Source organism: Parasteatoda tepidariorum, chromosome 2 (genome assembly GCF_043381705.1).
Source record: "Parasteatoda tepidariorum isolate YZ-2023 chromosome 2, CAS_Ptep_4.0, whole genome shotgun sequence".
Taxonomy (NCBI): domain Eukaryota; kingdom Metazoa; phylum Arthropoda; class Arachnida; order Araneae; family Theridiidae; genus Parasteatoda; species Parasteatoda tepidariorum.
In genome coordinates, this window is record NC_092205.1 from 49,319,103 (window position 1) to 49,347,039 (window position 27,937).

The 27,937-nt window shown below is 27.4% G+C and overlaps 1 protein-coding gene across 7 annotated transcripts in view; it reads right to left on the reverse strand.

Moving 5' to 3' along the window:
• Positions 1-25,915, reverse strand: part of LOC107450046 (octopamine receptor beta-2R) — a 163,291-nt gene extending 137,376 nt beyond the window's left edge. For all 7 annotated transcript variants that reach the window (XM_071177561.1, XM_071177563.1, XM_043042874.2 and 4 more), the window contains exon 1: positions 24,346-25,915. In XM_071177561.1, coding sequence (XP_071033662.1) covers positions 24,370-25,599 — 1,230 coding nt within the window. In that variant the 5' untranslated portion in view covers positions 25,600-25,915 and the 3' untranslated portion in view covers positions 24,346-24,369. The remainder of the gene's footprint in view (positions 1-24,345) is intronic.
• Between the last annotated feature and the right edge of the window lie 2,022 nt (positions 25,916-27,937).

Here is a 27,937-nt window from a genome sequence, read left to right on the forward strand (position 1 = left end):
TCGAAATTTTGCCAGTATGCACGTAATGTTCAATATAATAATAGAAACTATATTTGTATTTAATTTATGTATGTTTACAAATCATGACAGTATCAAGTAATAGTGGAAAATATAAGTATTACAATTTTGCTATGTCTATAAATTAAGTTTGTTTTATTTTTTTATTTTTCTAAATAGCTCGACAGAAAAAGAATATTTAATTTTTTATTAATTTAAACAAATTTTTGCCTTAAAATGAATTTTAAAAAAAGATTTATATACTTGATAAGTATACTTTATTATTTCATTTTTAAACGCTTCATACACACGAATACACACTAAATTAAAGCAAAAAACCCTATAAATTCGGTATAAACCTCCTTATGTAATATATTTCATTTACTGAACCTTCTCCCCGTACGAGTTTTTACTCGTCTGATAATAGCGCAATTAAAAACTGTTATGTCTAGTTTCAATTCAGTTTTTCAACACTTCTTGTATTACAAACATACAATACTGTAAAAAATCCGATTGTATTAAGAAGGCAAATGATGTGAAGAAAATACTATCAAATTGAGTGCAGCATCCTTAAAATACATTTTAGCGCATTATGCAATTTTACCTTTAAATTTTATACCGTAAATTTTACAGTTATAATTTAGTTACAACTATTTTGCAGTAAATATTACTATAAAAAGTACGTTATAATAGATTTTTTTGCATTGTAATTTGATTAAAGAAATTTTTTTATAGTGTGTTTAAAAAAAGCTTTAAATGATAATTCATTTTCTTTAGTAATTTATTATTTATTATATTTTAGTTACTTCTTAGTAATTTATTATTCATTAGATTTTTAAGTAATAAACTGAAAAATCTATTTTTTTCACTGACTAAATTTAATGAAACTAGTCATGATTTGAGATTCATTGGAAGAATTTGAGACACTGAATATAAATATCATTTTGATTTAACTAAATGCTTAATCACATGAAGGTGTAAAAAGAAATTATATATTAGCAAATCAACTAATAAATAAATCAGTTAATAATTTATTAATTAATTAATAATTAAATAAGAAATTATACAATTTGTTTCACTGAATAAATTTAATGAAACTAATCACGCCTGAATATTTATAAGAAGAATTTGAAATACTAAATAAAAATCTCATTATAATTTAACTAAACTCTTTATTACATTAAAATTTCTAATAAAATTGAAAGTTCGTAAATGAGAAACTTATGCCTATATATGCGTAAGTAAGAAACTTATGCTTATATCCTTATATATTATGCTTTATATTTTAAAGTACATATAATAATGTTGATGTTTATAATCAAATGGTGCTTTACTTAATATTTATTTCTATTTGCATAAATCAATGAATGTAACCAAAAATAATTTTTTTAAAGATCATCTTGAAGAATAAAAAAAATCATTTTAAATAGCGGATAACTTTTTAAAATTAGTTTTAAAGCGAATAACAAAAATTTAATTTTAGTTTGTGAAAAATACATTACCTTTTCAAGGAAAAAAAATTAAATCGTACCCTGTTTCCCTCAATTTAAATGACACATTTAGCTATTTATTAGACGGGTTTGAATGATTGTGTAGAAATATTATTTTAATTTCAAATATTCCATTTGAAATAAAAACCAAAATAATTTATATTAAAGAACACCTTCAAGGACAAATATCGTATTTAGAAGCATCAGAATCAAATGACTCAGATGTGACAACTGATTTCATTCAAAACCACACCTGGGTTTGATATTTCATGTCCATTCAGAATTTTAAATGAGCAGCAGAACTGTCACATCCAAGAATAACACCTGAGCTCATCAGATTGAGTATTCTTTGCGGCTGTAAATACATTTTCCCGTCTTTTTGGAACGGCATAGAAGATAATTTACAAGAATATATCTACACCCACGCACCATACTCAAGTTCAATCGCATTTACAATGCCGAAAGAGACAAAAGGAAGTTGTAAGAAACATCTGTTCCATTAACCGATCGTCACGATGAACAAAAAAATTGATGTACGTCATTTAGGTTAAGCGAGTTGATGCTTTTCGAACCGGATTTTTTCTCATTAAAAGTTCTAATGAAAGATTTCAAGGTCATTAATAATGCAATAGAATGTAAATAAATATACTATGTTAAAAAATAAAAAAGATTTCCATAAATTACGCAATCAGTAGCACTGAATTAATAAAAAGGCGATCGAGATTTAATAAAGTTATTAGTAACTTTTTTAATAAGTTAGTGTTGCTTATGAATAAATTAACATTGATACTAACAAGATAACAATAACAGAAATTAAGTTGTTTTCTTGCAAAGCAAGTATGGGATATGTTTTAATTTTCATATAAATTTATCCAAAAGTTAGTAATCAAGTAAATTAAAATTTACTATAAAGTTTCAGATCTTTTCCAAGTAAAGTTTGAAATGGTAGATTTCAAGGTTATTAATAATGCAATAGAATGTAAATAAATAAACTATGTTAAAAAATAAAAGCGATTTCTATAAATTACGCAATCAGTAACACCGAATTAATAAAAAGCGATTGAGATTTAATAAAGTTATTAGTAACTTTTTTAATAAATTAGTGTTGCTTATGAATAAATTGAAATTGATACTAACAAAATAACCGTAACAGAAATTAAGTTTTCTTACAAAGCAAGTTTGGGGTATGTTTTTATTTTCATATGAATTTATTCAAAAGTTAGAAATCAAGTAAATTAAAATTTACCATAAAGTTTCAGATCTTTTCCGAGTAACATAGTAAATAAATATACAATAATAAAAAATAAAAACGATTTCCATAAATTACGCAATCAGTAGCACTGAATTAGTAAAAGGCGATTGAGATTTAATAAAGTTATTAGTAACTTTTTTAATAAATTAGTGTTGCTTATGAATAAATTGAAATTTATACTAACAAAATAACAATAACAGAAATTAAGTTTTCTTACAAAGCAAGTTTGGGATATGTTTCTATTTTCATATGAATTTATTCAAAAGTTAGAAATCAAGTAAATTAAAATTTACCATAAAGTTTCAGATCTTTTCCGAGTAAAGTTTGAAACGAAAGATTTCAAGGTCATTAATAATGTAATTCAATGAAAATAAATATGCTAAGTTAAAGAAAATTTGGTAAAGACAGTTTCTATAAATTAAGTAATTGGCAGCACTGATTTAATGAAAGGTTATTTAGATTTAATTAATGAAAGTCATTAAATACATTTTTTGTAATTTAGAGTTCCTTTTCAATAATTCTGAAATGAATTATAGCGAAACAGTGATATCATTCTTTTAATTATTTCTCCTGAAATAAGCATGGTAAATGTTTTATACGTAATTTCCTAACTTATAAGGTAATAAGGATGTAATAGTTAATTTAAATGAAATCCAGACGCAGAGTGTCAAATAGTTTCTGCTATATTGGCTTAATACACTCATATATAAGATCGAATTATTTTAATAAATTACTATTACTATTTTTTTACCACAGCCTTTTAAATAATGAGAATTTTTTTTCTTTAAAAATTGTGTTTTTTACACTTTGAGCTTTTTAATTTGCATTTTAGAGATATTAAAAGAAATTTCGAAGGAAATTGGGGGCATTTTAAGTTTCATATTATAGCTGTTAAATGCTATGAAATATAACTAAAACACGTTTAAAATTTTAGAGTCTCGTTTCCAACAAAAAGATTTATGCTTGCTGTGATTGATTAGGTTATTTATGATAATTTACAACCCTAAATGAAAACAAACGTACTCCTGGGACTACATTGTAAAAAATTCCGGATCAAACTTCGGTTAAAAAATTCTGGCACCCAGAGTGACTGTACTTTTTTACGTAAAATCCGTTTTTATCGGAACATTTTTCGGAGTAAATACCGTACCATAATAATACATTACGGTACGGAATAATTGTATGTCACAGATTTTACTGTAATAATTATAGTAAAATCACTGAGTAACACTAATTAAATAAATATAACTATAAAATTATGATATAATATTTACAATAAAAATGGGTTTTATGGATAATGCACCCAGAGTACTGGCATTTTAAATCGTAATTTGGTCCGAAATTTTTTGCAATTTAAGATGTCTACACACAATTATTATTTGTAAACATGATATCAAACGGTACTTTTATGGGCAGTTTATTTCATTGACTATATTTACAGTTTGATTTTTTTTTCTATTTTAATCAATACATTGCTATTTCCTATAAAAAGAATTCCGGAAAAATTACGATATAAAGTGCTGGCCCTTTGGGTGTATCTTCCATAAAATCCATTTTACCGTATAACCCGTTTCTTCAGTCAAATATTATACAGTACTTTCTACAGTTATATTAATTTAGTTAGAGTGATTCATTGATTTTACGAATATTATTACTTTAAAATGTATAGTAGATGAGAATTTCTCATTCCGTAACATGTTTCTGTAAAAATGGATTTTACAGTAATAAATACAGTCACCCTTAGTTGCACTACGCTACTAGCCATTACAAAATTTTTATATCTGTTTTAAGTCAAATATTTTTTAGATATTTTCCACTTTAATTTATTTTATGAGAAACCAAAATATTAAACTTATTTAAATGAATGAGATTTGTTCAATGACAATTACTTATTATGACTTTCTCAACAAATTCACATTCATTAATAGTCTGAATAATACCTTGAATAAATTAAAAGAGCATCAATAAATAAAAATATTTGTGTTACTAGAAAATCCAATTAATTCGGAATTCTGAATTCAACCGCAAGAATCTCAAAACACTCTCGAAAAAAAATCAGCACAGCTTCATAAGAAATAAAATACAAAAACGTTATCGGATTAAACAGAAAACGTAATTAATTTTTATTACATCCTTTTTAAAATGATAACATTTATCAGAAAGAATATGCAAATGAACTAATACAAAACATAAATTAATTAGTATGATGCATAGTTTTAAAGTAATCCTTTTTCTCCGTGGAGGAAAAATAGAGAAAAAAAATAATAATATCAAAGATCTCGATATTTTAAATTTGTTTTGTAAACAGTAAATTTTCAACTGAAAAGAGTTTTAATTTAATTTAATTTGAATTTTTTAGCAGAAAATATTTAGAACGCTTTATCTCTTAAATTCATACTTTTAAGCAATTAATGAAAACTTAAATGAACTTGTCTGGGGTTTTTTTGTTTCAATATTTTTAATGATTTATATATGAATGAAATAAGCTTCTGAGAATAAATGAATTACAAAGAATCTATAGTTTGTTTTCGTATTATAGAAAAAATATAATAACAATTTATTGGAGAGTTGTATTACTCGCTTTATGCAATATAAACAGAATATAGATGGTTTATTATAGTATATATTTGTTAATTAATTTTGAAATGTCTGAATTTTTAAGTAATGCAATTAAATAATATTTACTACAAAAATAGATTATCTTCCTTTATAATCAGTATCTTAAAATGACAAATATTGAGGATTCCATACAGGTTCTAAAAAAGGTTGAATATTTTAAAACTTATTACAGGAAACTGCAAATATTCAAAAAAATCGTTACAGAAAAGTTTAAGGCAAGATCGTAAATCATTCGACTAAGAGATTCTGGTTTTATTTCGAAAATTTTGTTTATGAAATGGCACTGACTGTAGATTATAAACTTGCAAAGCAAAGAAAAATAACTAAGAAACTTAATTTTTTTTCAAAATTTTTTATTGAATGAAAATAAAATTACAATATTTTTTCTTAAACTATCAGCCGAAATCACAAGTTGCAATCGAAGAACAAAAATGGCACGCGCAGCATAAAACTGTAGACGGATAATCGTTACGCCATCTGTCAAAAATGTTTTAAACTAAAGCCAGAAACTCCGAGAGAAAATTATATGCCCTGTTACATGCGCTAGCTGCAATAGGTTTCAGAAATAATCAATTTCTGGTTATTAAATTTGGAAAACAGACTGACATATCGGACATTTTGTATATAAAGAGTTCATCTTTTGTGCTAAAAATGACGAACCAGAAGTATAAACTTTCGATTAATTTAATAAAAGATTTTTGATTAGTTTGTTTATTTATTTTATTTTTTTAAAACTTTTGGTTGGTGAAATGTAAGGTTTTCTGAAAAAAAATAATAACTTGTACGAAAACGCTATTGTAATGATAAAATTTTTTAAGTCAATTGTTTTCATTAAAGTAATCTGAATTATACTTAATAATGCTAAATAAAGAATACTGTTTTGCCCAAAATTCAGGTTTATTGGAGATGTTGGTTTCAAGAAGTTTTTCTCGTATAAAAATTCAGAGACAAATGTACTTTTTGAACAAAAAGTAAGATGTCCACGATGTATAAGTCCCTTAATGAGTTTTGTTTTTGTTTATGTTAGGTTTTTATAATCTTTACTCAATATGTTTTTCGAACTGTATATGCAATAAAACATATGTATATCTAGCCGATGTGAATTAATTTTCTGAACTAAGATTTAGCGTTTTAAATTTAAGAATTTTTAAAATTATAACAGGAATATGAATCATACTGTTCGTAAATTATTCAGGATTATTTTAATGTGTATTAGTTGGTTAAAAGAGTTTTTCAATCTTTTCACTTACCAAATTTATTTAACAAATTCGATTATTTAAACAAACGAAAATTAAATTGTAACAAGAATCGTAACTTGAATGGATGTACTTGGTATTTTAATATTTTTGTTGATTATATAATATATTTATATATTTCTGTTTTCCAAATTTTGGAGCAGCAACTTCGTTCGTCTTTATTTTTCTTAGTTACGTGTTTATAAATTGATTCAATGAAATCCAAATTGAAGCTCTGAAATTATTACGTTCTATAAATTGCAGAGTTTAAGTAAAACATTTTGATCTCTGTTTTGAGACAATATACGATTGTTACTTTAATTTTAAATTTTTTTGATATGTATAACAGTAAATTTATGGTATTCGTACACGGTGAAAAAATTCAGTTAAAAATAATATACTGTATGGTAATGAAATTTCTGGTTAAGAAAAAGAAACATAATTATTGTAAATAAAAGCAACATATACGTTATTTGAACTATTGTTTTGAAAATGTTTCCGTTCATATGGTAATGGTTCACAGAAAAATGTTGTTTTTAAAATTATAGTTCTTGTACCCAAACATTTAGAAAACAAATGCAAAACTGAGCAAAAAACTTAACCGAATAAATAGTTTTTATGTCATACTTAAGGCCACAATCAAATTCTATCACATGTTATAAAACCATATTTTATTGTTGATTTTACCAAAATCATTACCAAAGCACTTCGGAAAAAATACCGAGCTTTTTGGTGTTCCCATACAGCAAGAAACACTAGAAATATTGACATACTATGGTAAATTTGACCATATTTTCTTTTCTCAGTGCATTATTTAATTTTCTTAGCTCACTACTGAATATAAGAATTATATATATGCTCGCATGAACTATCGTCTTATATTTGAAATTTAATTTGAAATAAATTCAATTTTGGGAAATTCAATTTTGGATACATAATATTGATTAGTTACTAAAGTAAATGTTCTTAAATATCTGCCTTGATGATATCATCGAATTATATTTGTACATATGTCTAGGAAAGTGAAAACTTTGAAATCTGACAAAAGTGCTTTTTATCATAAATGTTGAACAATTAATAAAACTTAAAACAACAATAAATTATTCTTAAAATTCATAACTGAACTTAATGATAGTAAGTTGTTCTAATAGAAGTATTCAAGCACCGAATACAGGATTTAGAAGATTATTTAAATAATCTTATTTTTAATCTATGATCTGTTTGTTAGGTATAATCTGTATTGCTCTACTATTGATAATCTAATTTTATGTTTCACTAATCGGATGTAGCACATGAGGTAAATATCTATGGGGATATATAACAATATCTACATTACCATTGATTTTAGGGGGATGATTAACTATGAAAATTTTAAAAATCATCAGTTTTGTAAATAACATTGCTACACGTTAACTTATTTATTTATCTCTTAAGCATCTTTTATATTGTTTTAAGGAAATGCGCTGTTATTTTCAATATATTTATTCAGCTGAAAGAAAGTCACGATTATCCACATTATCAAGTCTGAAATTACATGAAATATACACAAGAAGCTCTCAGACTGAAGGTTTCTGTGTCAATTTCCACTCGAAAAAATAGTCGAAGGTTAAAACGTAAGTTCCTTAACATTTGTAATCGAAAGGAAATAAATAGGAAGAGAGAAAATATCCAATTCAGATATAATTACAATAAACTAAAACTTCCTGAGAGGTTCAAAGTTGTTTTATAACTAGCTCTGCTTGGTTCTGAATCAAATCGTCTTGCACAATTCGTCGTGAGTACAATTCGTCCTAACGGCAATTTATCGTGAACGCAACTGGTAGCAGAGGCTTTCGTCAAGGACACAATTTGTTACGGTGACAATTTGTCGTGAACACAATTTGTTGCGATGAGAATTCATCGTGAGCACAATCATCACACGCGCAACTCTCAACAAAATAAATCTCTAACTTCTCCCGTTAGGTGCTATTACATATTTGAACGAAAACAAATTAAATATTTAGTTAGATTTTATAAATAATGCAAGAGTTTTGTCGTCATAAATAAATGTATTTGTTCGAAACTGCAATAAATTTCGCCTACGATGAATTGTCGTTATGACGGGTTGTGCGAATCAAGCGTGCAATGAATCGAATCCAGAACGAACTGACGTCTTGACGAATTGTGCATGAGACACGTTACTGCGTGACGATTTGACGCAACACCGTTCTTTTCATATAAAAATGTCTGATGCATAACAGTATTTTAGGATGCAAATAAATTTTATAAACACTCAGGATATATTCATGGATCGTCTTCAGTATTACATTTATTTCTTATTTTGGGAACGTTATGACATGTTGGAACAACCAATTCAAAAGGAAGAATCTATAAAAGAAGAATCGAGATTATAAGGCTCTTTATTTAGAAATCACAAATAGAAAGATGTATTTTTTGACATGCAAGGTTTATTCGTGATCACATGATTTTGAGGAAGTAGGGGAAAATAAACATTTTGAAATGTCAGATTTGAATACATATTTGACGGTGAAGTCAAACATTTATTTTATACTGATTAACGGTATCAATATCCAAAACACAGCTAGCAAATAAAACAACGCAAAATTGTCACAAGGGTGAAACCATTAGGTAAATCGGTTTTCCGAACATAAAAACATCATTACAAAGTTAAGACTGCATCTCGTTATAGAAAGCATTTTGTCTTTTTTAAATTAGAATTAGATACGGAATTAAGTTTGAAAGAAGCGTTTAAAAGTTTGTTTTAACACAACCGTTGTCACTGCATTAATTATCTTAAAAGAAAATAAGCCTTTAAAATCGAAGAAAAAATCATTAAAAATTGTTTTTAAAAAGTATTCAATAATTTAGAAAAAAATTTAAAATTCAAAGAAAGAATTGGAAAGAAATAAAAAATAGGGAAAATATGTAATCTCCTCATCAGCTCACACGATTATATCCGAAAAAATAGTTCATTATAATATTGTATTAATATAGCCAAAGCAAAACATATTAGCACAATAGTGTGAGGAGCACCAGAAATATCGAAACGAATATAGAACTTATTAAGCAAAAAATGTAAAATGAAAATAAAATATGCAAAATAAAACAAACAGGAAAAAATAGAAAAAAAAATTTAAAAAAATACAGAATAAAAAACTCAAAATGTAATACATAAATCAAGTGGCGAACAAAGGTTCCAAGGCTGCAGAGCTGCAGCCATCCAAATTTTTTAAGACCCCAAAACTTAAGGAAGAAACACTGATCTTTTTTATTTTTTAAATGCATATATACATTTAGTTTTGTTTTCATGCGCTCACTATGCTGCCATAATTATGGTGAGAAGCAGTTGGTGGTAGTTTTCACTCAGTCTTGGCACTAAGCTTCCGAACTGCCCAACCATGCTCAGAAACTGTCGAGGACTTTACATTACAATTGATTTTAAATAAGTTACATTTCGTTACAGCGAAGTAAATTAAGCCACCAGCTCAGCACGAGGGTGTCAAACTGTGGACCAATAAATAAACCTACCGCAACAGATGAGAAGGCAACATCTTATTGATGAAATAAATCAGTAAAACTTAAAGCATTGCAGTTTTTTCTTATCATAAAACAAATAACTTGATGTGTTTAATATTCACAGAGATTAAAATTAATAGTTCAGGCAAAAATTTATGAGGTGGTGCTAATTCTTTAATTTTTCAAGAAACTCAAAAACATAATTAGGCAATTTTTAATTATTTTAAAATCCGTAAAACTAGCTTAACTGAAAAACTAGCTTTAAAAAAAAAGTTACCTTAAGACTGAGTATAGTATTTATTTTGGATCATTTGTAATAAATAGGTCCCGAGATTACCCACCAGCCCCGTCAAATCTGCTTTGATCTCTCCCTGTATGCATAATACGCTTAGGAGAATAGGTGAAATATGAGTTGAAAGAGAAGTTATGATATCATTTATATTTCAGCGTCTAAGATAGAAACATAAATATGCCGGAGCTAAAAGAACTGATCTCTTTATTCTGAGAATAATGTATGTTCATATGAATTAAAGAAAATCTGTTTTATTGGATTAACTAACTCATTCTCTCCAGAAACTTATGAGCTAAAAAAGTTGCAACGTCATAAAGTTGAAATTATCTTGATATAATCTGAAATTGATATTAATTAAAAATAAGTTGCTCTTTGTCTTAAAATTCTGGGAATGGTAATTATTCTTTTAGCAACTGTTTATCTTTCTGTAAGTACCGGGTAATCCATCTTATTGTAAAAGAAATCTCCTCCCAACGTTTTGGTTTAGATTACTGTTGATACAAGCTATTAAAAGGACATTGGCTACTCTATTACGAGTCATTTACAACATGTACAACAATGAATACTTTTTACTTTTGAAGACATTTTATTTAGAAATAACGTATGACAAAAAGGCGGTGGCTGTTACTTTTTAAGAACATCTGGCACTTAGTGTAACATATCTTTTAATCGACAAATACAACAGCTCTATTGACCTAGATAAAATATCAGTTTACATCAATGAATTCTAGCAACAATGCGGCTGTTTATTTAGGGACACTGATTTAATTTATATGCATTTAGTTTAAGTAAGGAATATAATTTAACTACACGTTATAAAAAGATTAAAGAGACCGAAACTATACTCAAATAGTTCAATCACTTAAAGAAAGAAAAACATTTAAAGTATAGGGCATTTATGTGTATGAAAAAACATCAGAATGTTGTTTTTGAAACGTAATGACCTTATAAAATATAAAAAAATTATACTAAAGATGTGATACCAACAACAAATTATATTTCATGAAAAAATCTGATTTTGATAAATAAGTTGACACCGAGAAAGTTCATATAAGCATTTGGATTTAAAAAAAAGCAACTTTTTATATTAAAATATTTTCTAATTCAAGAGCATTTAATTTATGATTAACTAATCGTTTCAAAACATAGGTCAGCATTTACAAATATGTTAAATATCGTCTGCTACATTGATTAATTAGTATATTGAAGGTTAAGTCTTTAATCTCTCTCTCATTAATACTGATTCTCAATAAGTAAAATTGTAATCAATAGATCAAAATTTATTTGGAGTGTTATTTATTTATTTGTTTATTTATTTTTTTGTATAATGTGCATCAGAGAAAATGTATACAATCTTCAAATCTGTAATTTTGTTGAAATAATCTTGTAACTCAAATTATCCCATATACTCAGCAAAAAATTCAGGATCAAATTACGGTATAAAGTACCGGCATTTTGGATGCGTCATTCATAAAAATTCATTTTACCGTAAAATCTGCTTTCCCCGTAAAATATTATACAGTAATCTTTACAATAATATTGATTTAATTAGAGTGATTCAGTGACTTCCAAACATTTGTTATTGTTAAAATTATGGTATATCTGATTTTTTGCTCCGTAACATGTTCCAGTAAAATGGATTTTACAGTAGTGGGGTACTTTTTATCAGTACTGTACTTTCTATCGTAATTTGATCCGGAATTCTTTGCGATGTAAGAAACAACAATGAATTGAAAAATATAGAAAAAAAATTAAACTGGAAACATAATCAATGAAATAAGTCACCCATAAAACTACTGTTTGAGATTAAGTTTAAAAATATTTGCGTGTAGTTCAACTGAATAAGAGTTCGGTTATAAGAGAAATAAAATATGCGAGCTTATAAAATCAACATCAACGTATAGAAAGTATTACTTAAAAGGCACTCATTATTAAAATATGGGACTCAAAATTTTACTAGAATGAGCATGGAAGTTTATCAAATATAAAATAATGTTACAGTAAAGTCGGAGTTCAATAACTATAATCATATAACTTTAATCATTCTGACAACTTTGTAATAATTTTAAAAGTTCTAGCAACTTAGGTAGTCCAAGGTGATGGTAAGTAATATATATATCCACTAGCACAACTTAGTTTAATAAGAAATATAATTAACGAGCAAACCTATGAAAAAGTGTAACAAAGTAAACTAATAATCAAGCAGTTGAAAAGCTCAGTAAAAGAACAAGTAATACTCAAATTTCTGTGAATAATGAATGCTGAAATAATGCTTTATAACTTTTAATGAAGATCAAGGTACTTATTGTTTTCATAACAAACTCTTCACGTTAAATATGAAACTATTTAGAAAAGAAAAGACTCCCCAAAAACATTGAATAAGCATTAAATAATTACTAGCTGATAAAATAATTTTTGAAATTCTTTCAAAGGAATACTGCCTCTGCTATCAATACATAAAGTATATTTCGGTTTTGCAGTAGTTGTATATTAATCAAAAAAGTAAATGTGTAAAATGTTATTGAAGATACAGTTCAATTTGAAAAGAAACACGAAATTTTATTGCTAAGTTTTTTAAGGAATAATTTTTATAAGCTTTGTTTTTGTTTATAAATAATGATTATAGTATTCATAATTTCGTTAATATATCGCAAATCATATAATTCTGAAAAGGTTTTTTTAATGTTTTTCACAGTATGCTATGCATTTTAACGACTTAACAAAGAAAAAAAAATACAATAAAATGTATAAAAACCGCAGAAAAATATAAAAATTAGGACTTTAAGGAAGCAAAACAAATAAGATTTCTCTGGCGAAGTTGGCATTGGTAAATGTTCAAATACATAAATTCCTCCCGAAAGCAAAGAACATATACATCTCCGTTTTATAAAGAAACTCAGCAATGATATTAAAGCCAGGTGAAATATTATGAGTTATATAAATATAAATATCATACAAAATGCACTTTTTTGAATTAATTTGTATTTTTGTCTAATAGAATATTTTTAAAAGGGAAAAGGAAATTAAGAATTTAAATATCAATTTACATTTTTTAAGACTCTTTTATCATTTTTTTAAATATACGTAACAATGAGAATTTTTTTTAAAATTATATTTAATATTCATAAATTGCATTCATGTACATGAATTAAATCATATTCCAATTTTAGGATTATTAAGATATGTACATTAACATTTTGCAACTTCTAAGTAAATTTTATATTGTGAACTTCAGAATGTATTCAATCATTATTATTTAGAATTTATTTAATGAAATAACTGTTTTTGAGAAAACCAGTTTCAAAGGTGCCTAGGAGAAAGTTTTACTAAATTCAATTAGTTGTGAACAAGAAAGAAAAGATTTATAAAGTTACAAGGAAATTGAAAAAGTTAAGTATTGACTAGTACCTTAAATATTGGATTCAAATTATATTATAATTTCTACAATTCTTCAAGAATTTCAGTTTCCAATCAAACAAAACAGTTATTGAAAGTTAGATTAAAATTTATAAAGTAAATTATTATGAAACTTATTAATAGGCGTAGCTTCGAAACATAAAGCATCCGATTTTACGTAAAGATCTCACGAAAAACAAAATGATCATATCGTTCTGTTACATTACGTCACGCATTGTTACGTTACAAACATATTGTAATGTTAAGGGATCATAGTACATTTTTTATAAATAAAGGTATAATCATTCATTTTGTGAATGCTTTACATGTTCATTTAACTTAGAATCAATAATTTATCTCAAAGAATTTAATTTTTTTTAAATTTAAAAAAAATTGAGAAAATTCAACATTTTTATATCTTTAAGGCTTTTTTATTTAAGCATATTTTGAAATTATTTTCTCTTTTAGTGATTACAATTTTCATCTTAACAACTTTGCCCGTTCATTTGTTGATATATCAATTGGAACATTTTTCATAGCTTATTTCGTAAAAAAGTAGAAAAAAAGGTTAAAAATTCCTGTTAAGTACATATAACATGCTGTAAAAATTGTAATACCTCATAAAATGCTTATTCCATGCACAGCTTAAATAAGTGTACTATACTTAAGATAAAAAACTTATTTCAAAGCTTTATCTTAAATAGAAAACATTTCTTAGGGATTTAAATAAGATTAAAACACAAAATTATCATCAATGACAAAAAGCACTTTAAAGTCAGTCTGCCGATCAAGTTTCTGTCTTAGGGCAATTTATAAAATTATTCATAACTTAGAGAGAGAGAGTGAGATGATTTTCTTTCAGTGCATTTGAAGTAGTTTGAAGTTTTATTGTAAGCAATAAAATAATATCGATGTTTTTGTCATTTTTCGGGTGCTGTGACCCCTTAAGCAATCAAAAGTTACGTATGGTAATTTTTAAACTCCCAAGATATTTCTTTTATGACGTACAAACCATATTTACCATATTTAATAATGATTATAATAAAGGAGACTTACGTGTAATATCAATAGTGCTAATTCCCACTTTCATCAGACAAACAATGTAGAATAAAAGAAAATTAGAAATCACTCAATCTAAGTGATTGATTTTACAACAATTTCCTGCATGGCAATACAAAAAGATTTTATTTCTGTACAGGAAACGTGATTGATGCTTAATGCATCACAAAGAAACATCAAAAGCTGACGTTAATGAATATGTCAATCGATGGAATAAAAAGGCGACAGTCACTCAAAGTAAACTTAAATCAATATTTTTCTGTTGGGAAAAATAACGTTTTTTTGTACATTCTTGGTATTATCAACAATTTCTATTACATTCATTATGGTATATCTGTCTCTTTTTTTCTCAAAATTAAGCACGCTATAGCCCGCTTTTTTTGCTATTCCGTGACTAAAAATAGATTATGTCGTTACAAATGTTTTAAGCTATGAATGAATTTTGTATTCAAATTGATGCAAGTATCTAGAAAAGACGTATTATAAATATTCTTCAAAGAAAAAAACTTTTTATAAATATTAATACGAATTTGAATAAAAAATGCAATTATTACTTTAATAAAATATTAAATAAAATATATATTATAAAATTGACAGCATATAAAGGGGTATAAAAGGACAGTTTATAAGGGCAAAAAATTGGTTTAATATATTCAAGGATTAGTTTTTAATAACGTCGTTCTGGGCTTCATCAACAATTTCGATCTCGCCTCCATTATGGAATAGTTATAACTTTTTTTTCAAAAATAAGCAGACTATAGTTTTTCTTTCTTTCTTTTTTTTAGTTATTCCGGGAATAAAAGTAGTTCATGTTGTTACAAATGTTTTAAGCGATAAATGGTTTTTGTATTTATATTGACTCAAGTATCTAGCAAAGACATATACTTCATATTTTTAAAAAGGCACCTTTTATAAATATTCATAAGAATTTGACTTTGAATGAAAAATGCAAATACTCTTTTAATATTATACTAGATAAAATTTATATCATAAATTTGCAGCAAGAAGGAAAAAATTGGGTAAAAATTAGCTGAATATATAAAAAATTAGTTTTTAAAAATATCGTTTAGTTTTTATCTTTCATCGATATCGAGAGTTGGGTAAAATTTTCATAATACACTTTAAAGATAATTTTTTTGACGCTTTTTATTTACTTCATGTTATAAATCTGGATTTTTTACTTGTTAGTTATGATACACTCAATACGTGAGTTCATGTTTTTTCTTACAGATATGCTTACGCATTTAAAATAATTCATAGGTTTTTTTTTTACTTATGGGTTTATCTCTTATTTTCGCATACTTCGCAGATACTACATACTTTGCAAGAAAACTTACAGTTTTACTATCGAACGGACTTAGATAAAATAAAAATCCTTTTGCGAGCACAAAATCTCAATAAAAAATCTTTCTGCACGCATTGATTATCACTTGTAACTAGTTTTAACAATTTCATCGCCACCTCATTTCAGCAAACTTTTTGAAAATCAGGAATTTTTTCATCAAAAACCAACAAAGCTGTACATATAAATCCAAAATTGCTATGAGCAAACAACGCTTTTTAGGTACTTTAAAAAATATCTGAAAGTTTAAGCAAGAAAAAAGTGTAATATTTGTCTATCCACAGAATGTTATTAGCGCTTTAACAAAAATATCGATGCAAGATTTTATTTATTTATTTAAACTGTGTGAATATTAACCTCAATGTGTGGTCTTTAAATCACGTGAGTACGGAATTATAATAGAATTATCAATGCTTGATTTTAAAATCAAGGTTAATACGAATCTCTATGTTTGATTTTAACCTAGCGTAAAAACAAATCTCAATGTTAGATTTTAAAATCGAGTGAATACAAAGCACGATGTTTCATTTTAAAATCGCATGAATACGAATTGCGATATTTAAGTCACTTGAACACGAATCATAGTAGTAGCTCTTAAATTGCGTGAATACGAAACGCTATTTTTAATATAAAATCGTAAAAATACGAAACACGATGCGCGATCTTATCGATGTCTGATTTTAAATCAGACATCGAGATGTGTGATCATGGAATGTAATTAGAATGTAAATCATGGATAGTAATTTTAAATCACGTTTGCATTGGAAAAAAAAAGCGTAAAAATGATTTTTTCGTCTCGTGAATTCATAAAAGACAAACATTCTTAGAAGAGGAGTATTTTTTTCCTTTTTTTTTGTAATTTTAAAAAAAATTGCTCAATGGTGACAAATTTTCGTGCATGTATATTATTCGGGTCAGCTGATGTACTATTTACTTACACCGACAATACTTACGCTTACTTTTTTTTATCGCAAGGATAATATCCTCATTCTTTGTGCATATAAATGAAAAAAAAATTGAATTACAGTTTTCGATGTATTTGCATTTTTCTTTCCTTTAAAAACACAGTGTTTCAAAAATGTCATTTCAAGAGAAAACTAAATATAGAACCATCAAACCTGTTTTGTACTGCTTTTAACTGTAGCCTTTTTTTACAATATTGGATAATAAAAGTGATATCGAAATAATTATCTTTTGTTTAATTTAAAAACAATGATATAAAAAATAAAATTTTAGTATTTTTCGGCAATACTAAATTTTATAAATTTTAGAATAAGATAGAATAAGATAAGATTTTAGAATAGATAAAATTTTAGAATTTTTTTATGGACTAATCTAATTTATTTAATTTTTACAGTTTTATTTATTTATTCTTTTTTGCTTGTTTGTTTGTTTACTGACCACGCATATTTAGCTGTGCATTTGAATCAGTGTAATAGTTTCATTGCAAAAACATAGTGCTTAAAAACAAGTGCATTTTTAGTATTTCTTTCAGACTGATTCTTTCAAACAATTCTTATTTTGCCTATCTACTATTTTTTTCACGATAACTCCAATTGTGTACTTAACAATTTAATTAGTTTACATCAATACCAAAAATGATGGCAACTATACACCAATATTTTTTCCTTTAAAAATATTTTTGCAATGAGTAGATAAAGTGATTCTAATGGCATGAAAATATGTATAGTCAGTAAAAATAAAAATAAACAAAAAATGACAAATAAATAAATAAATGTAACTATAACAGTGCAAAAGTGAACCGAAAATGTAGCGACATCCACTATAAATCGCACTGTAAAAAAATTAGCTTATCTCAACATCAAAAATGGCGGCAACTTTTTTACAGTGCAAAATCTTCAAAGGCTTCTAAAATTTTTTTATTCAATATATTATTTATCGTATTTACAAACAATATATGATGAGAGATTTCATTAATGTTAAAGAAGCACTGTTAAAATATCAAGGTTAAAACAAGAGGTGATAAACATACAAATTAAATGCAATAATTTTCCAATTAATTAGCAAAGCTCGAAATCTGATATTCCATGTTTAAAGCAATATTCAAACAACGTATACCCAATGGCATTTTAATGCGTATGCGAGGTTAAGAGACCCAATTATTTGAACACAAGGTTATTAATGCGATATGATAAAAAATGAGTATACCAGCAATCGAAATTTCAACCTAGAGCATACACGTTTAAATTATATTTTATACCAAAATATAAGGAATACAATACTATTGGCAGCAAATATAGGACACAACGGTTAAAAACAAGAATAAGAATGAATGCACGATATTAAAAAAAAATAATAATTTAGAACAAGGCGTAAATTTAATTTTCAAATATCTTAAGACACGAAAAACTTGTCAACTAATTATTTCAGAGTGATAAAAAAATATGAAACAAATAATGTGATAATATTATAACGAAAATCTTTCACTAATTAAATTAGTGAATTTCATATTTTTGATTAATTTGTTATACATGTTCAAAAAATTCAATCAGTTAAAAATTTGATTTTGTACAACATAACGCATAAATAGAGTACAATAACATAAATAATTGAATCAAATATAGTACAATGTAATTAATAAAAAAATCAAGTAAAATCAGAATATATTTCCAAATATATAAATTTATAAAATCCTCAAATGTTTTAATAATTATGATTTTCAAATCAAATTAGAATTATGCTTTTGGAAATTTAAACTCTATAATTTTAAAGCCGAATCAGAATATTATTTCCAAATATTTAAATTATTAATAATTTTCAAATCAAAAAAAAATTATTTTCAAAACAAATTAGAATTATTTTTAAATATGTATCGCTAACTCCATTGAAAAATAATCACATTTGATTTGAAAATATTTTTTTAGCATTTAAGCGTAATATTTAGTTTTGCCTAAAATTTAAATGTTCAATTTTAATTATGGAATGGCCCAAGAATCAAAAGATTCTGATTTTCGGATTTCAAAAGACTCAGATTCTCTGTAGTTTTAAATTCATCATAATTTTATTTTCCTCTATCTAGTCAGAAACTGAAAATTCAAACATGCAATTTCAATTAATTGCATCGGATTTAAAGGTTCACTAATGTATCCTTTTTATGGAAACTGTCAAAGCACTTTAATCTGCAAAACTATTTAGAAAAGTTACTGTCAACAGCTATTCTTCTGGAATAGAACTTAATTAAGCTGCCAATATTCCATAGCCCGCTCTACGAGGAAACTTTGAAAAGGAAACTGTTTGCACTAAATTTGAATTAATTCAAATATTGACTGAGAGAATTTTCTAAAAGATAATCAAATCAATGTACATAAATTTCAATTGTTTGGAGCCACCACCGGCACTTTATAGCTAAGAATTTAAGAGTGAAATAAACTTGCATTGAAGTTTCGTATAAGTATATAACATTTAAGAAACAATAAAAATCTTTTAATAACAAAAATTACTTTTAATATGATATGACTGAGAATTTGATATATTTATTAAATTTATGTTATGGTATTCGTTTAAATCATAATAATACCTTCTTTTACGAGAAGTTAGTGGTGCATATATTTATCCAAATATTCTTCAAATTAGTTTTTTAAGAATAAATTTATCCCAATTGTTAACAATTTAAACTCGACTCATATAAAACATGGTTTCGAACATTACGTTTTTGAAAAAGCAAATATACAAATATTTCAAACCAAATAATGGCCATTTAAAGCTTGCATAATTGAGCGGTGTTTGTTAAATAAAACAAAATTAGAGTATCTCTGGGTACCGATGAGTTTTATTTTTTGATATGACAGTAAAATCAAATTTACAATCACTATCTGCTCTTACTTTTTTTCTGGAGACAAAACCTTTATGAATGAGATTCGCTTTTAAAATAAAATTGTTCAGGATTTTTTGTTGTATCAGCTGCATTTGGGAAAATGTTTTTTCATACAACGTTTCCTTGCCAAATAACATGGGTTACAATTGCTATCAATATTTATTTTAGAGAATAGATCACCAAATAAAAATGTAATATCACCAAGTGAAATCGCAGAAAGAGCTATTTGAGATAAAAATTTGTGAGAATTTGAAAATTATGAAGGTAATTCACGATTTTTACAAAACACGGGACAAATATAGGATAAATATTATTGAAACTGTGAATAAATTTAAAATTTGTACTCTAGTGAAGTAGGATTCGAACATAAAATATCTGAAACATCACTTTGGAAAAAAAAAAAGGGAAAAAAGTTTTCTATAATTAGAAAATGTTATCAAAGATGTTATAAATAAGTTAGATCTTTTCTTTCATGTACTGGAAAAACAACGAATGTATATTGGAAGTACATTTTAATTTTTATATTTACATAAGCTATTTTATAAGGGTGATGTGAGGAGATGTATTGTTGTGAGGCATAAATTAGTAAATTTCTCGATATTGAAGTTATGGATATTCAAAATACTAAAACTGGAAAAATTATACAAATGATGTGATTCGTAAGAATATAATTTTTGTGATGTTATTTATTTATCACATATTTTCGCTTTCTCTTATTTACTATAATTTTATTTCCCTTACAAATTTAATTTATTTTTGTTTTTGGTTCGGACCTACTTTTAATTTTCACTGACTTTCTTAATCCAAACTATATACTGATATATATGACTGGATTATTTCCAAACGCCAGTTACGGATCTTTCCGGATGCAAACTAGTGAAATGAAATTAATACAATCAAATCCGTATACATCTAAACCTCTCACTGAACTTGTTAGTTTGCCATTTTTCTCTTTGGTATGCTACAAAATTTTAAAGTAATTTTAAGGCTTGCTAAAATTAAAATTGAGGTTCCTTCAAAATTTTATCAGTTTCAGAAATAGTTGGAACATTTAACATATACGTTTCCAATGCGTATAACATTTAACACATACGTATGGTACAACGGGATAACAAATGCGCTTTGAAATTTAGATTAAGAGAACACAATATGATGGAAATACGAGAAATCACCTATTGCTGTACGTTGTTATCAACCTACGGCATAAATTTAATTGCGATAACCCCAAAATTCTTTCTACCCCTGTCACATCAGCTCATCTTGTTGTTCTGGAATCTTGTTAATTCATATGTATGCGGATTCCCTTGTTAACGACAATAGCCCCTCACCATCCTTTGAAAACACTTGGAAATGTTTCTGCCCTAATTTTCCTCTAGGTTAGTTTTTTTCATTTCTTTGGAAATTTTGTGTTTTTTCCAAATGTTTTGCGGCCTTTGTTCACGTCTGGTTCTAGTATTTACTATTAAAAAGCATTAGGTTTTTTTAGACATTTTATTAATTTCAGTATATTTAGTGTATTTTGCTCCATAAGATTTCTTATCACTCTTAATGATTAAAGAAGTATTACAAAGATTTGTGAAATAATGTGAATTTTTTATTTTTGTGGTGTAAAAAAATCGTCTGTTATAATTATTTTCATTATTGAAGATGAACAAATGAATTTTAGTCTTAAGATAAGAGAGCATTTTTAAAAGAGGACAACAAATGAGAAATAGTAAATAAAAGGTAAGTAAAAATATTTAATGGAGATGTTTAACTGAAGTCTCAAATGGTAAAATTTGCGAAACTTAATGTTTCTCAATGCACAAATAGAAATACATTAAATAAATGAATAATAAAGGAAAAAAATAAATAAGCTATGCTGTCTCAACTATTTGGCTTTTAGTGTTTGATGAAATTATTAATTCAGAACTACATACGCATCAACATTTAGCTCATTTACATAAGTGTTTCTTTTCATTATTAGTTTATAATAAACAATGTATTTTGTGTAAGTCAGTCAATATTAAGTTTTGTGTGGTGTCGTTAGTTTTAAAAATTATCACTATTATGTTGAAATTGTATGTTTTGAAAGGAAATTCCAGCAATATTTAATACTTTTTAAATTTTGTAAAGGGAAAAATAAGGTCATTTTAGCAATTTTTTTTAAAGGTGAGGGTTCAACTCAATTTCTTCATTAAGTGTGGTTCTCCAAACTTAATTTTTTCTTTCCACACATTCTAAATGTTATAACGTTTTTACATTAAAGCTGCCCTGCGAGATGCTACGTAGTGTTAAAAAAATATCGAAATTTAATAAAAAATGAAAAATATTAACATTTAATCGACTTAACGGACAATTATTACTTTGGAATAGAATTACGTATGGAATTTAACGCTAATTTGAAATTATTTCAAGTAAGCAAAGCTGTAGAAAAGCCGAATTTAAAAAAAATGCCATTAATAGTTTTAAAAAAACTTGATTAATCGTTAAAACGCCTCTAACATCAAACAATGCGAAAAGTAATAACGTATAAACTCGTTTAAAATCGAGAATCGTTTTTTGTTTAGCATTTCTCTCTTTTTTGTTTCATAATACACTTATTGATAATATAAGCGGAGTTAGAAAAAGCGACGTACTTTTTTGATTGATACATGGAAATGAAGTTAATTATTGCGTTCATTGCTAACGTAACGCATGTCGAATACAGGAATATTAGAACAAAAATGTTCTAATAAAATTCAATGACTGCTTTTAAATTGAATTATCAGTCTAAATGGGGATCTTTTTTTTCAATAATTTTTAATATTTTTTCAATTTTTTTTAAGTTGAAAATAGCCCGGGTCTGCTGACTTTCTCCCTATAGCTATGGCACTGATTTCCGAGCATTACTTTAATGTTGAATTTCGTATAGTTTGATCAAAAGTAATGCAAACAAGTCCTACGCCTATTCGGATAAACTATAAGTTATAAAAACGATCATTGTTTAGTTTTGTTATGCAACCCATGAAATCTAGAGCATTAAGTATAAAAATAAATAAATAAATTTAATCTTTTGCAGAGAAGAAAATAGTAGTGGAAACTTCAAGTCAAAAAAAGTAATATATATGTCATATATTGCTTTTCTTGATTAAAAGCTTTCACAAGTATATTTTTTGCTTAAAATGTATTATTAGGAAACAAATATGAGTATGTATTTATTATATTATATAAAGAAACAGCACTAGAATTAAGTGCATATAAAAGAATTGCACTCTGTATAAACAATCACGGCAGCTAGCTTTATTTTATTTAACTAAAAAGATGAATGCTTGAACTTGAATGTGACAGAATAGTGTGTAGAATGAAAATCCTTACATTTCCCGTAATTAACTGAAAAAAAGTTTCTCTTTTCATTTTTACTCCATTGTTCCTACAACCCTTCAAATCTATTTTCTATATTATATTTTAGCAAAATAATACTGAAAAAAAAACTTCACTATTTAACAAAAAAAAGAGCCCAATTCTGTGCACGGTGATATATAATGTACAGACAGGCACAATTTCACGAAGAAATTATTTATATCGATTACACATCTGTGTTTTCTTTTAAAAAGACATAAAAGCTCAGTGTTTTTATATAGATATCTACAAGGATCTATATCTAATTTTATCCAACTTTGATTGAAGAATGAATTTATTCAATATCTTAATTTCCTGCACCATTTCATAGATTTCAAGGAGCATGCACGCTTGTACCCTAATTCATTGTTAAAAGAAAGTGTTAGATGCAAATAAAGTAAAAACATAACCAAACTAATACATGTAAGTAGATACAAAAGTGCAAAATGCAAGAAGAAAAAAATTATTTGGGATCATAAAACCCGGCTCTTTTTCATGGATTTCAAGCATATATCTTTCTGTCTAATCCATTATTATAGGGAAGTGCATAAATATAAATTTTTTTAACCATTACCAATATTCATATAAGTATACACGAAACTGTAAAATGTATGAAGAAGAAAATTATTTGAATCTTAAAATCCTACTCCTTTTCATGGATTTTAAGTATCTACGTTTGTGGCTAATCCATTATAACGGGGGATTTTGCAGATGGAAATTTAGTAAAACATTATCAAACTAATAAGTACTTACAAAACTGTAAAATGTATGGAGAATAAAATGATTTAAAATCTTATTTCCCTGCCTCTTTTTAGGGATTTTAAGGAGTACATATGTTTGTGGCTAATCCATCATTACAGGAAAGTGTATAGATGGAAATTTAGAAAAATATTACCAAACTAATACATATAGGTATATAAAAACTGTAAAATGAAGTATAAGGTTTGCTTACCCGAACATTTAGGAAAGCCTATAGCTATATATCTCGCATACACTTATTCTCCGAAAGTCCAATGTCTTGGGCCGATCTGTACGTACAATGAAAGTGAATGTTATTATTCCTATGAGCATCTCTGTTCAGCAAATTCTTGGTGCACTCGCATTTGCAACAGAAGTTCATGATAGTATCCTTGAACGCGTCCCGAAAATCGCGATTGAAGTACGCGTAAATAACAGGGTTGAGCGATGAATTGAAGTATCCCACCCAAAATAGGATCTGAACGATAATGTCAGGACATTCACAGCTGTCACACAAGCTGACAGTGTCGTACCATATGAAGAATGGTAACCAACAGAAAATGAAGCAACCCATAATGATACCGAGAGTTTTTGCAGCCTTGTGTTCTCTCTTCATCTTGCTGTAGTTCCTTTTGACTGGAGTCGAATGCTCGTCGTCAACATGAGAATTACGATGCTGAGGGGCATGGACCACCATCTGAGCTGTAGTGTCCGTGCTGTTGCGCGGATACTGCGGTATGGCGGCAGTTATTTTACTGGCACATATCATCTTTTCCTGTTTGGTGGCCTCACAGAATATGCGAATATATGCGCCAACCATTATAAGTGATGGTACCCAAAACGAAACACAGGAAGATACGACTGCGTATGGTTTGTTTACAACAAACTCGCAAACATCTGGACGCAGAGAGCGGAATTCCAGATGCTCGTCTGTGGTGTACCATCCTAAGAATATAGGTATGAAACTAATTAATGATGATACGACCCATACAATTACAAGCATGATGGATACGTTGCGGCTTGTCATACGGTTGGGATAATCAAAAGGCTTAACTATAGCATAGTAGCGATCCAGGCTGATGCAACAAAGATGGAGAATGGAAGCTGTAGAAAATAAAACATCGCAGCTATTCCAGAAATCACACAGTATCTGTCCAAACATCCACTTACCCGTTATTGTATGAATGGCATTGAAAGTCATTGCAAACAAAGCCACTAACGTGTCCGCACAGGCCAGGGACACGATAAAATAATTTGTGATGATTCTTAGTTTGTGATGGCGATACACACTGATGATGATAAGAAGATTGCCAAACACAGCGGCGAACATTATCAAACATAGTACACATGATTTTAAAATGATGATAAGAATATCGTCCCATTCAAGATCAGGAACTTCCGAGTCCTCAGGCATGCTGCCGTTCACAGTTTGACCTCCATGATAGGGATTGAAGTTTGCTGAAGCCATGCCGTCTGCTCGAAACCCGTCCCACAGTTATTATTACCGGCGGCGCGAAAGGCCAGTAGGACGCGCGTGGGACATTAGAGCGCGGATGTCTAATCGAACGCGTCCCGTCAAACCAGCCGCCTCGGAAACTTTTATCTCACTTTCTCTAGCTTTTTCGAGAGACGAAAAGTTGGGGAAAACCAGTATCGTGAAGTTAAGTTACCGGCGACGTTTTCCCTGCTAACTGGTTGGCTGCCTTTTAGTTTCCTCTGGTGTTGAGAAGGAGGCTGCTCCCTCACAGTGCGCGCCACTCCTTCTCTCAGCGGCGCGTAGAACAGGCTTGGGTGGGGGAGGAAGAGAGAATAAAATAGCAATAAAAGAAAGTCTTGAGCCTCGCCAAACGCGCCAATGCGGTTTTCACCAATACTGCATAATCTTACTGCTTGATAATTTCGAAGTTTTGGTTACAAAAATAGGATTTTGGGGGGTGAATTAATGATACTAAATTACATAGCCGTTTTATAAATAAGTTTTTACTTACTTTAAATCCAAGGGCGGGTATATTTTTGAAATGAAGTCCTTGACTTTAGTATACACTAGATTTATTTTTAGAGAATATTCATTTACTTTAAAAAAAAGTTGAATTTCAGTATAAATACGTAAATATGGATATTTTTAAAACTTAGAAATGTTAGAAACATTTTCCTTGAATAATTAGAAAAATTTGTTAAAGTACATTTAGTTATAATAAAACCAGGTAAACATTTTGATTCAGAGTGATTATTTGTTCTAATGTGCATTTAATCTAAAAACAACAAAAATCTTATTAAGAAATAAATTTTTAACTTTGAGTCAATTGTGAAATAATTTCCTGACTTGACTAAAATGTATTTACACTTAGAAAATATGAGCCTTATATTTCGTAAATTATGTATTAGTTTAAAAAGTAATTTTAATAATAGTACATAGTAAACAACAATCCCATCTGTAATTAAGAAATCACACAAGTGGTACGAGGAATTTGATTCCTTGAAATTTCTAATAAGCAGAAATATATCGGGTCATAAATTTTGGCGGGCCCGGTATCCGGTGATAACTGAATCTATGGTTCCGGGAACCCGGCAAAAATTTTATTTGCTACCCTGCCCATTCAAGATTTTTGTAAAATTTTGATTTATTTCCCGGTGGGTAATATAAAGTTTCCATAAAACAATCAAAAAATCGCAGAATTTTCTATCGAACTTATATTTCACAAGATATAACTCTAAAGAAATAATAAAAGCATATATATTCTGTGACCAGAACCACTTATTTAAATTATTAAAAAAACTCCTGAAATACTTGAATTTCTAAACCTAAAAGTGCTTTTATGAATGCTTAAGAACCATAATCTAAACATTACTGTCTTAAGGTTACAATAAATCTGAATATAAATGCGTTGAACATATATGAGTGTTACCCAGTAAAATTAGCCGGTTCTGGGTACCCGGTACTCGATATGAGAACAAAAACCAGGTCCCAGAAACCGGTAATAAGTAGTGAAATTCGGAAATGAGCAGTAGTGACCTGATTATTACCGGGTTCGGTGATAATCGGGTGATGAAAATCTGGATCAGTGGACTGAGTGCTGGGTTATTGCTGGTTAGCCAGTTTGCAGTAATACGTAAATGCATTGTTTTGCTGGAAAAAAAAGAACATCGTATTATTCTGAAACTGTATGGAACATGAATAATAAAAGTTTATTCAAAGAAGAAATATGCTAAATAACAGAAAATAAGTTAGATTCGATGACATTTTGCTTTGAAAAAACGTATTTTGTTAAAAAGATAGATAAATAAAACACATCGTTGAATAAAACGCATAGCAATAAAACGCAACGTAGTTAACGCATCGTCTTATTCATGAACTGAAATAAAATTGGATTAACAAAAGCATTAAACATTTGAAATTAAAATTATTATATTATTTTACAGCGACGATTCTGAATAATTAAATCAAGAATCAATTGAAAAAAATTAATTTTTACAAAGTTTGCTTACTTACCTGTAACTATTAAATAAAATTTGTATTGAGGGAGTTTATTAATTTCCTTTCAAGAAATTGCACAAACTGTATCTAAATGAAATTACGAATCTATTAAGCACTTAAAAAATTATAATTAAACAAATACCATTCATTTTAAACGTAGGCGAACTCAATAAAGTATTTACTATTCTTAATGTAATTTTTGTGTTTGGATGCCGATTAATTAAATAAATATTTTTTTACCTTTAAAATATTAAGAAAGCATTTTTAATCTTTTGAGATTAGTTATATTGGATTGTGTTGTAATCATCATAGAAATTAATAGCAAAATATT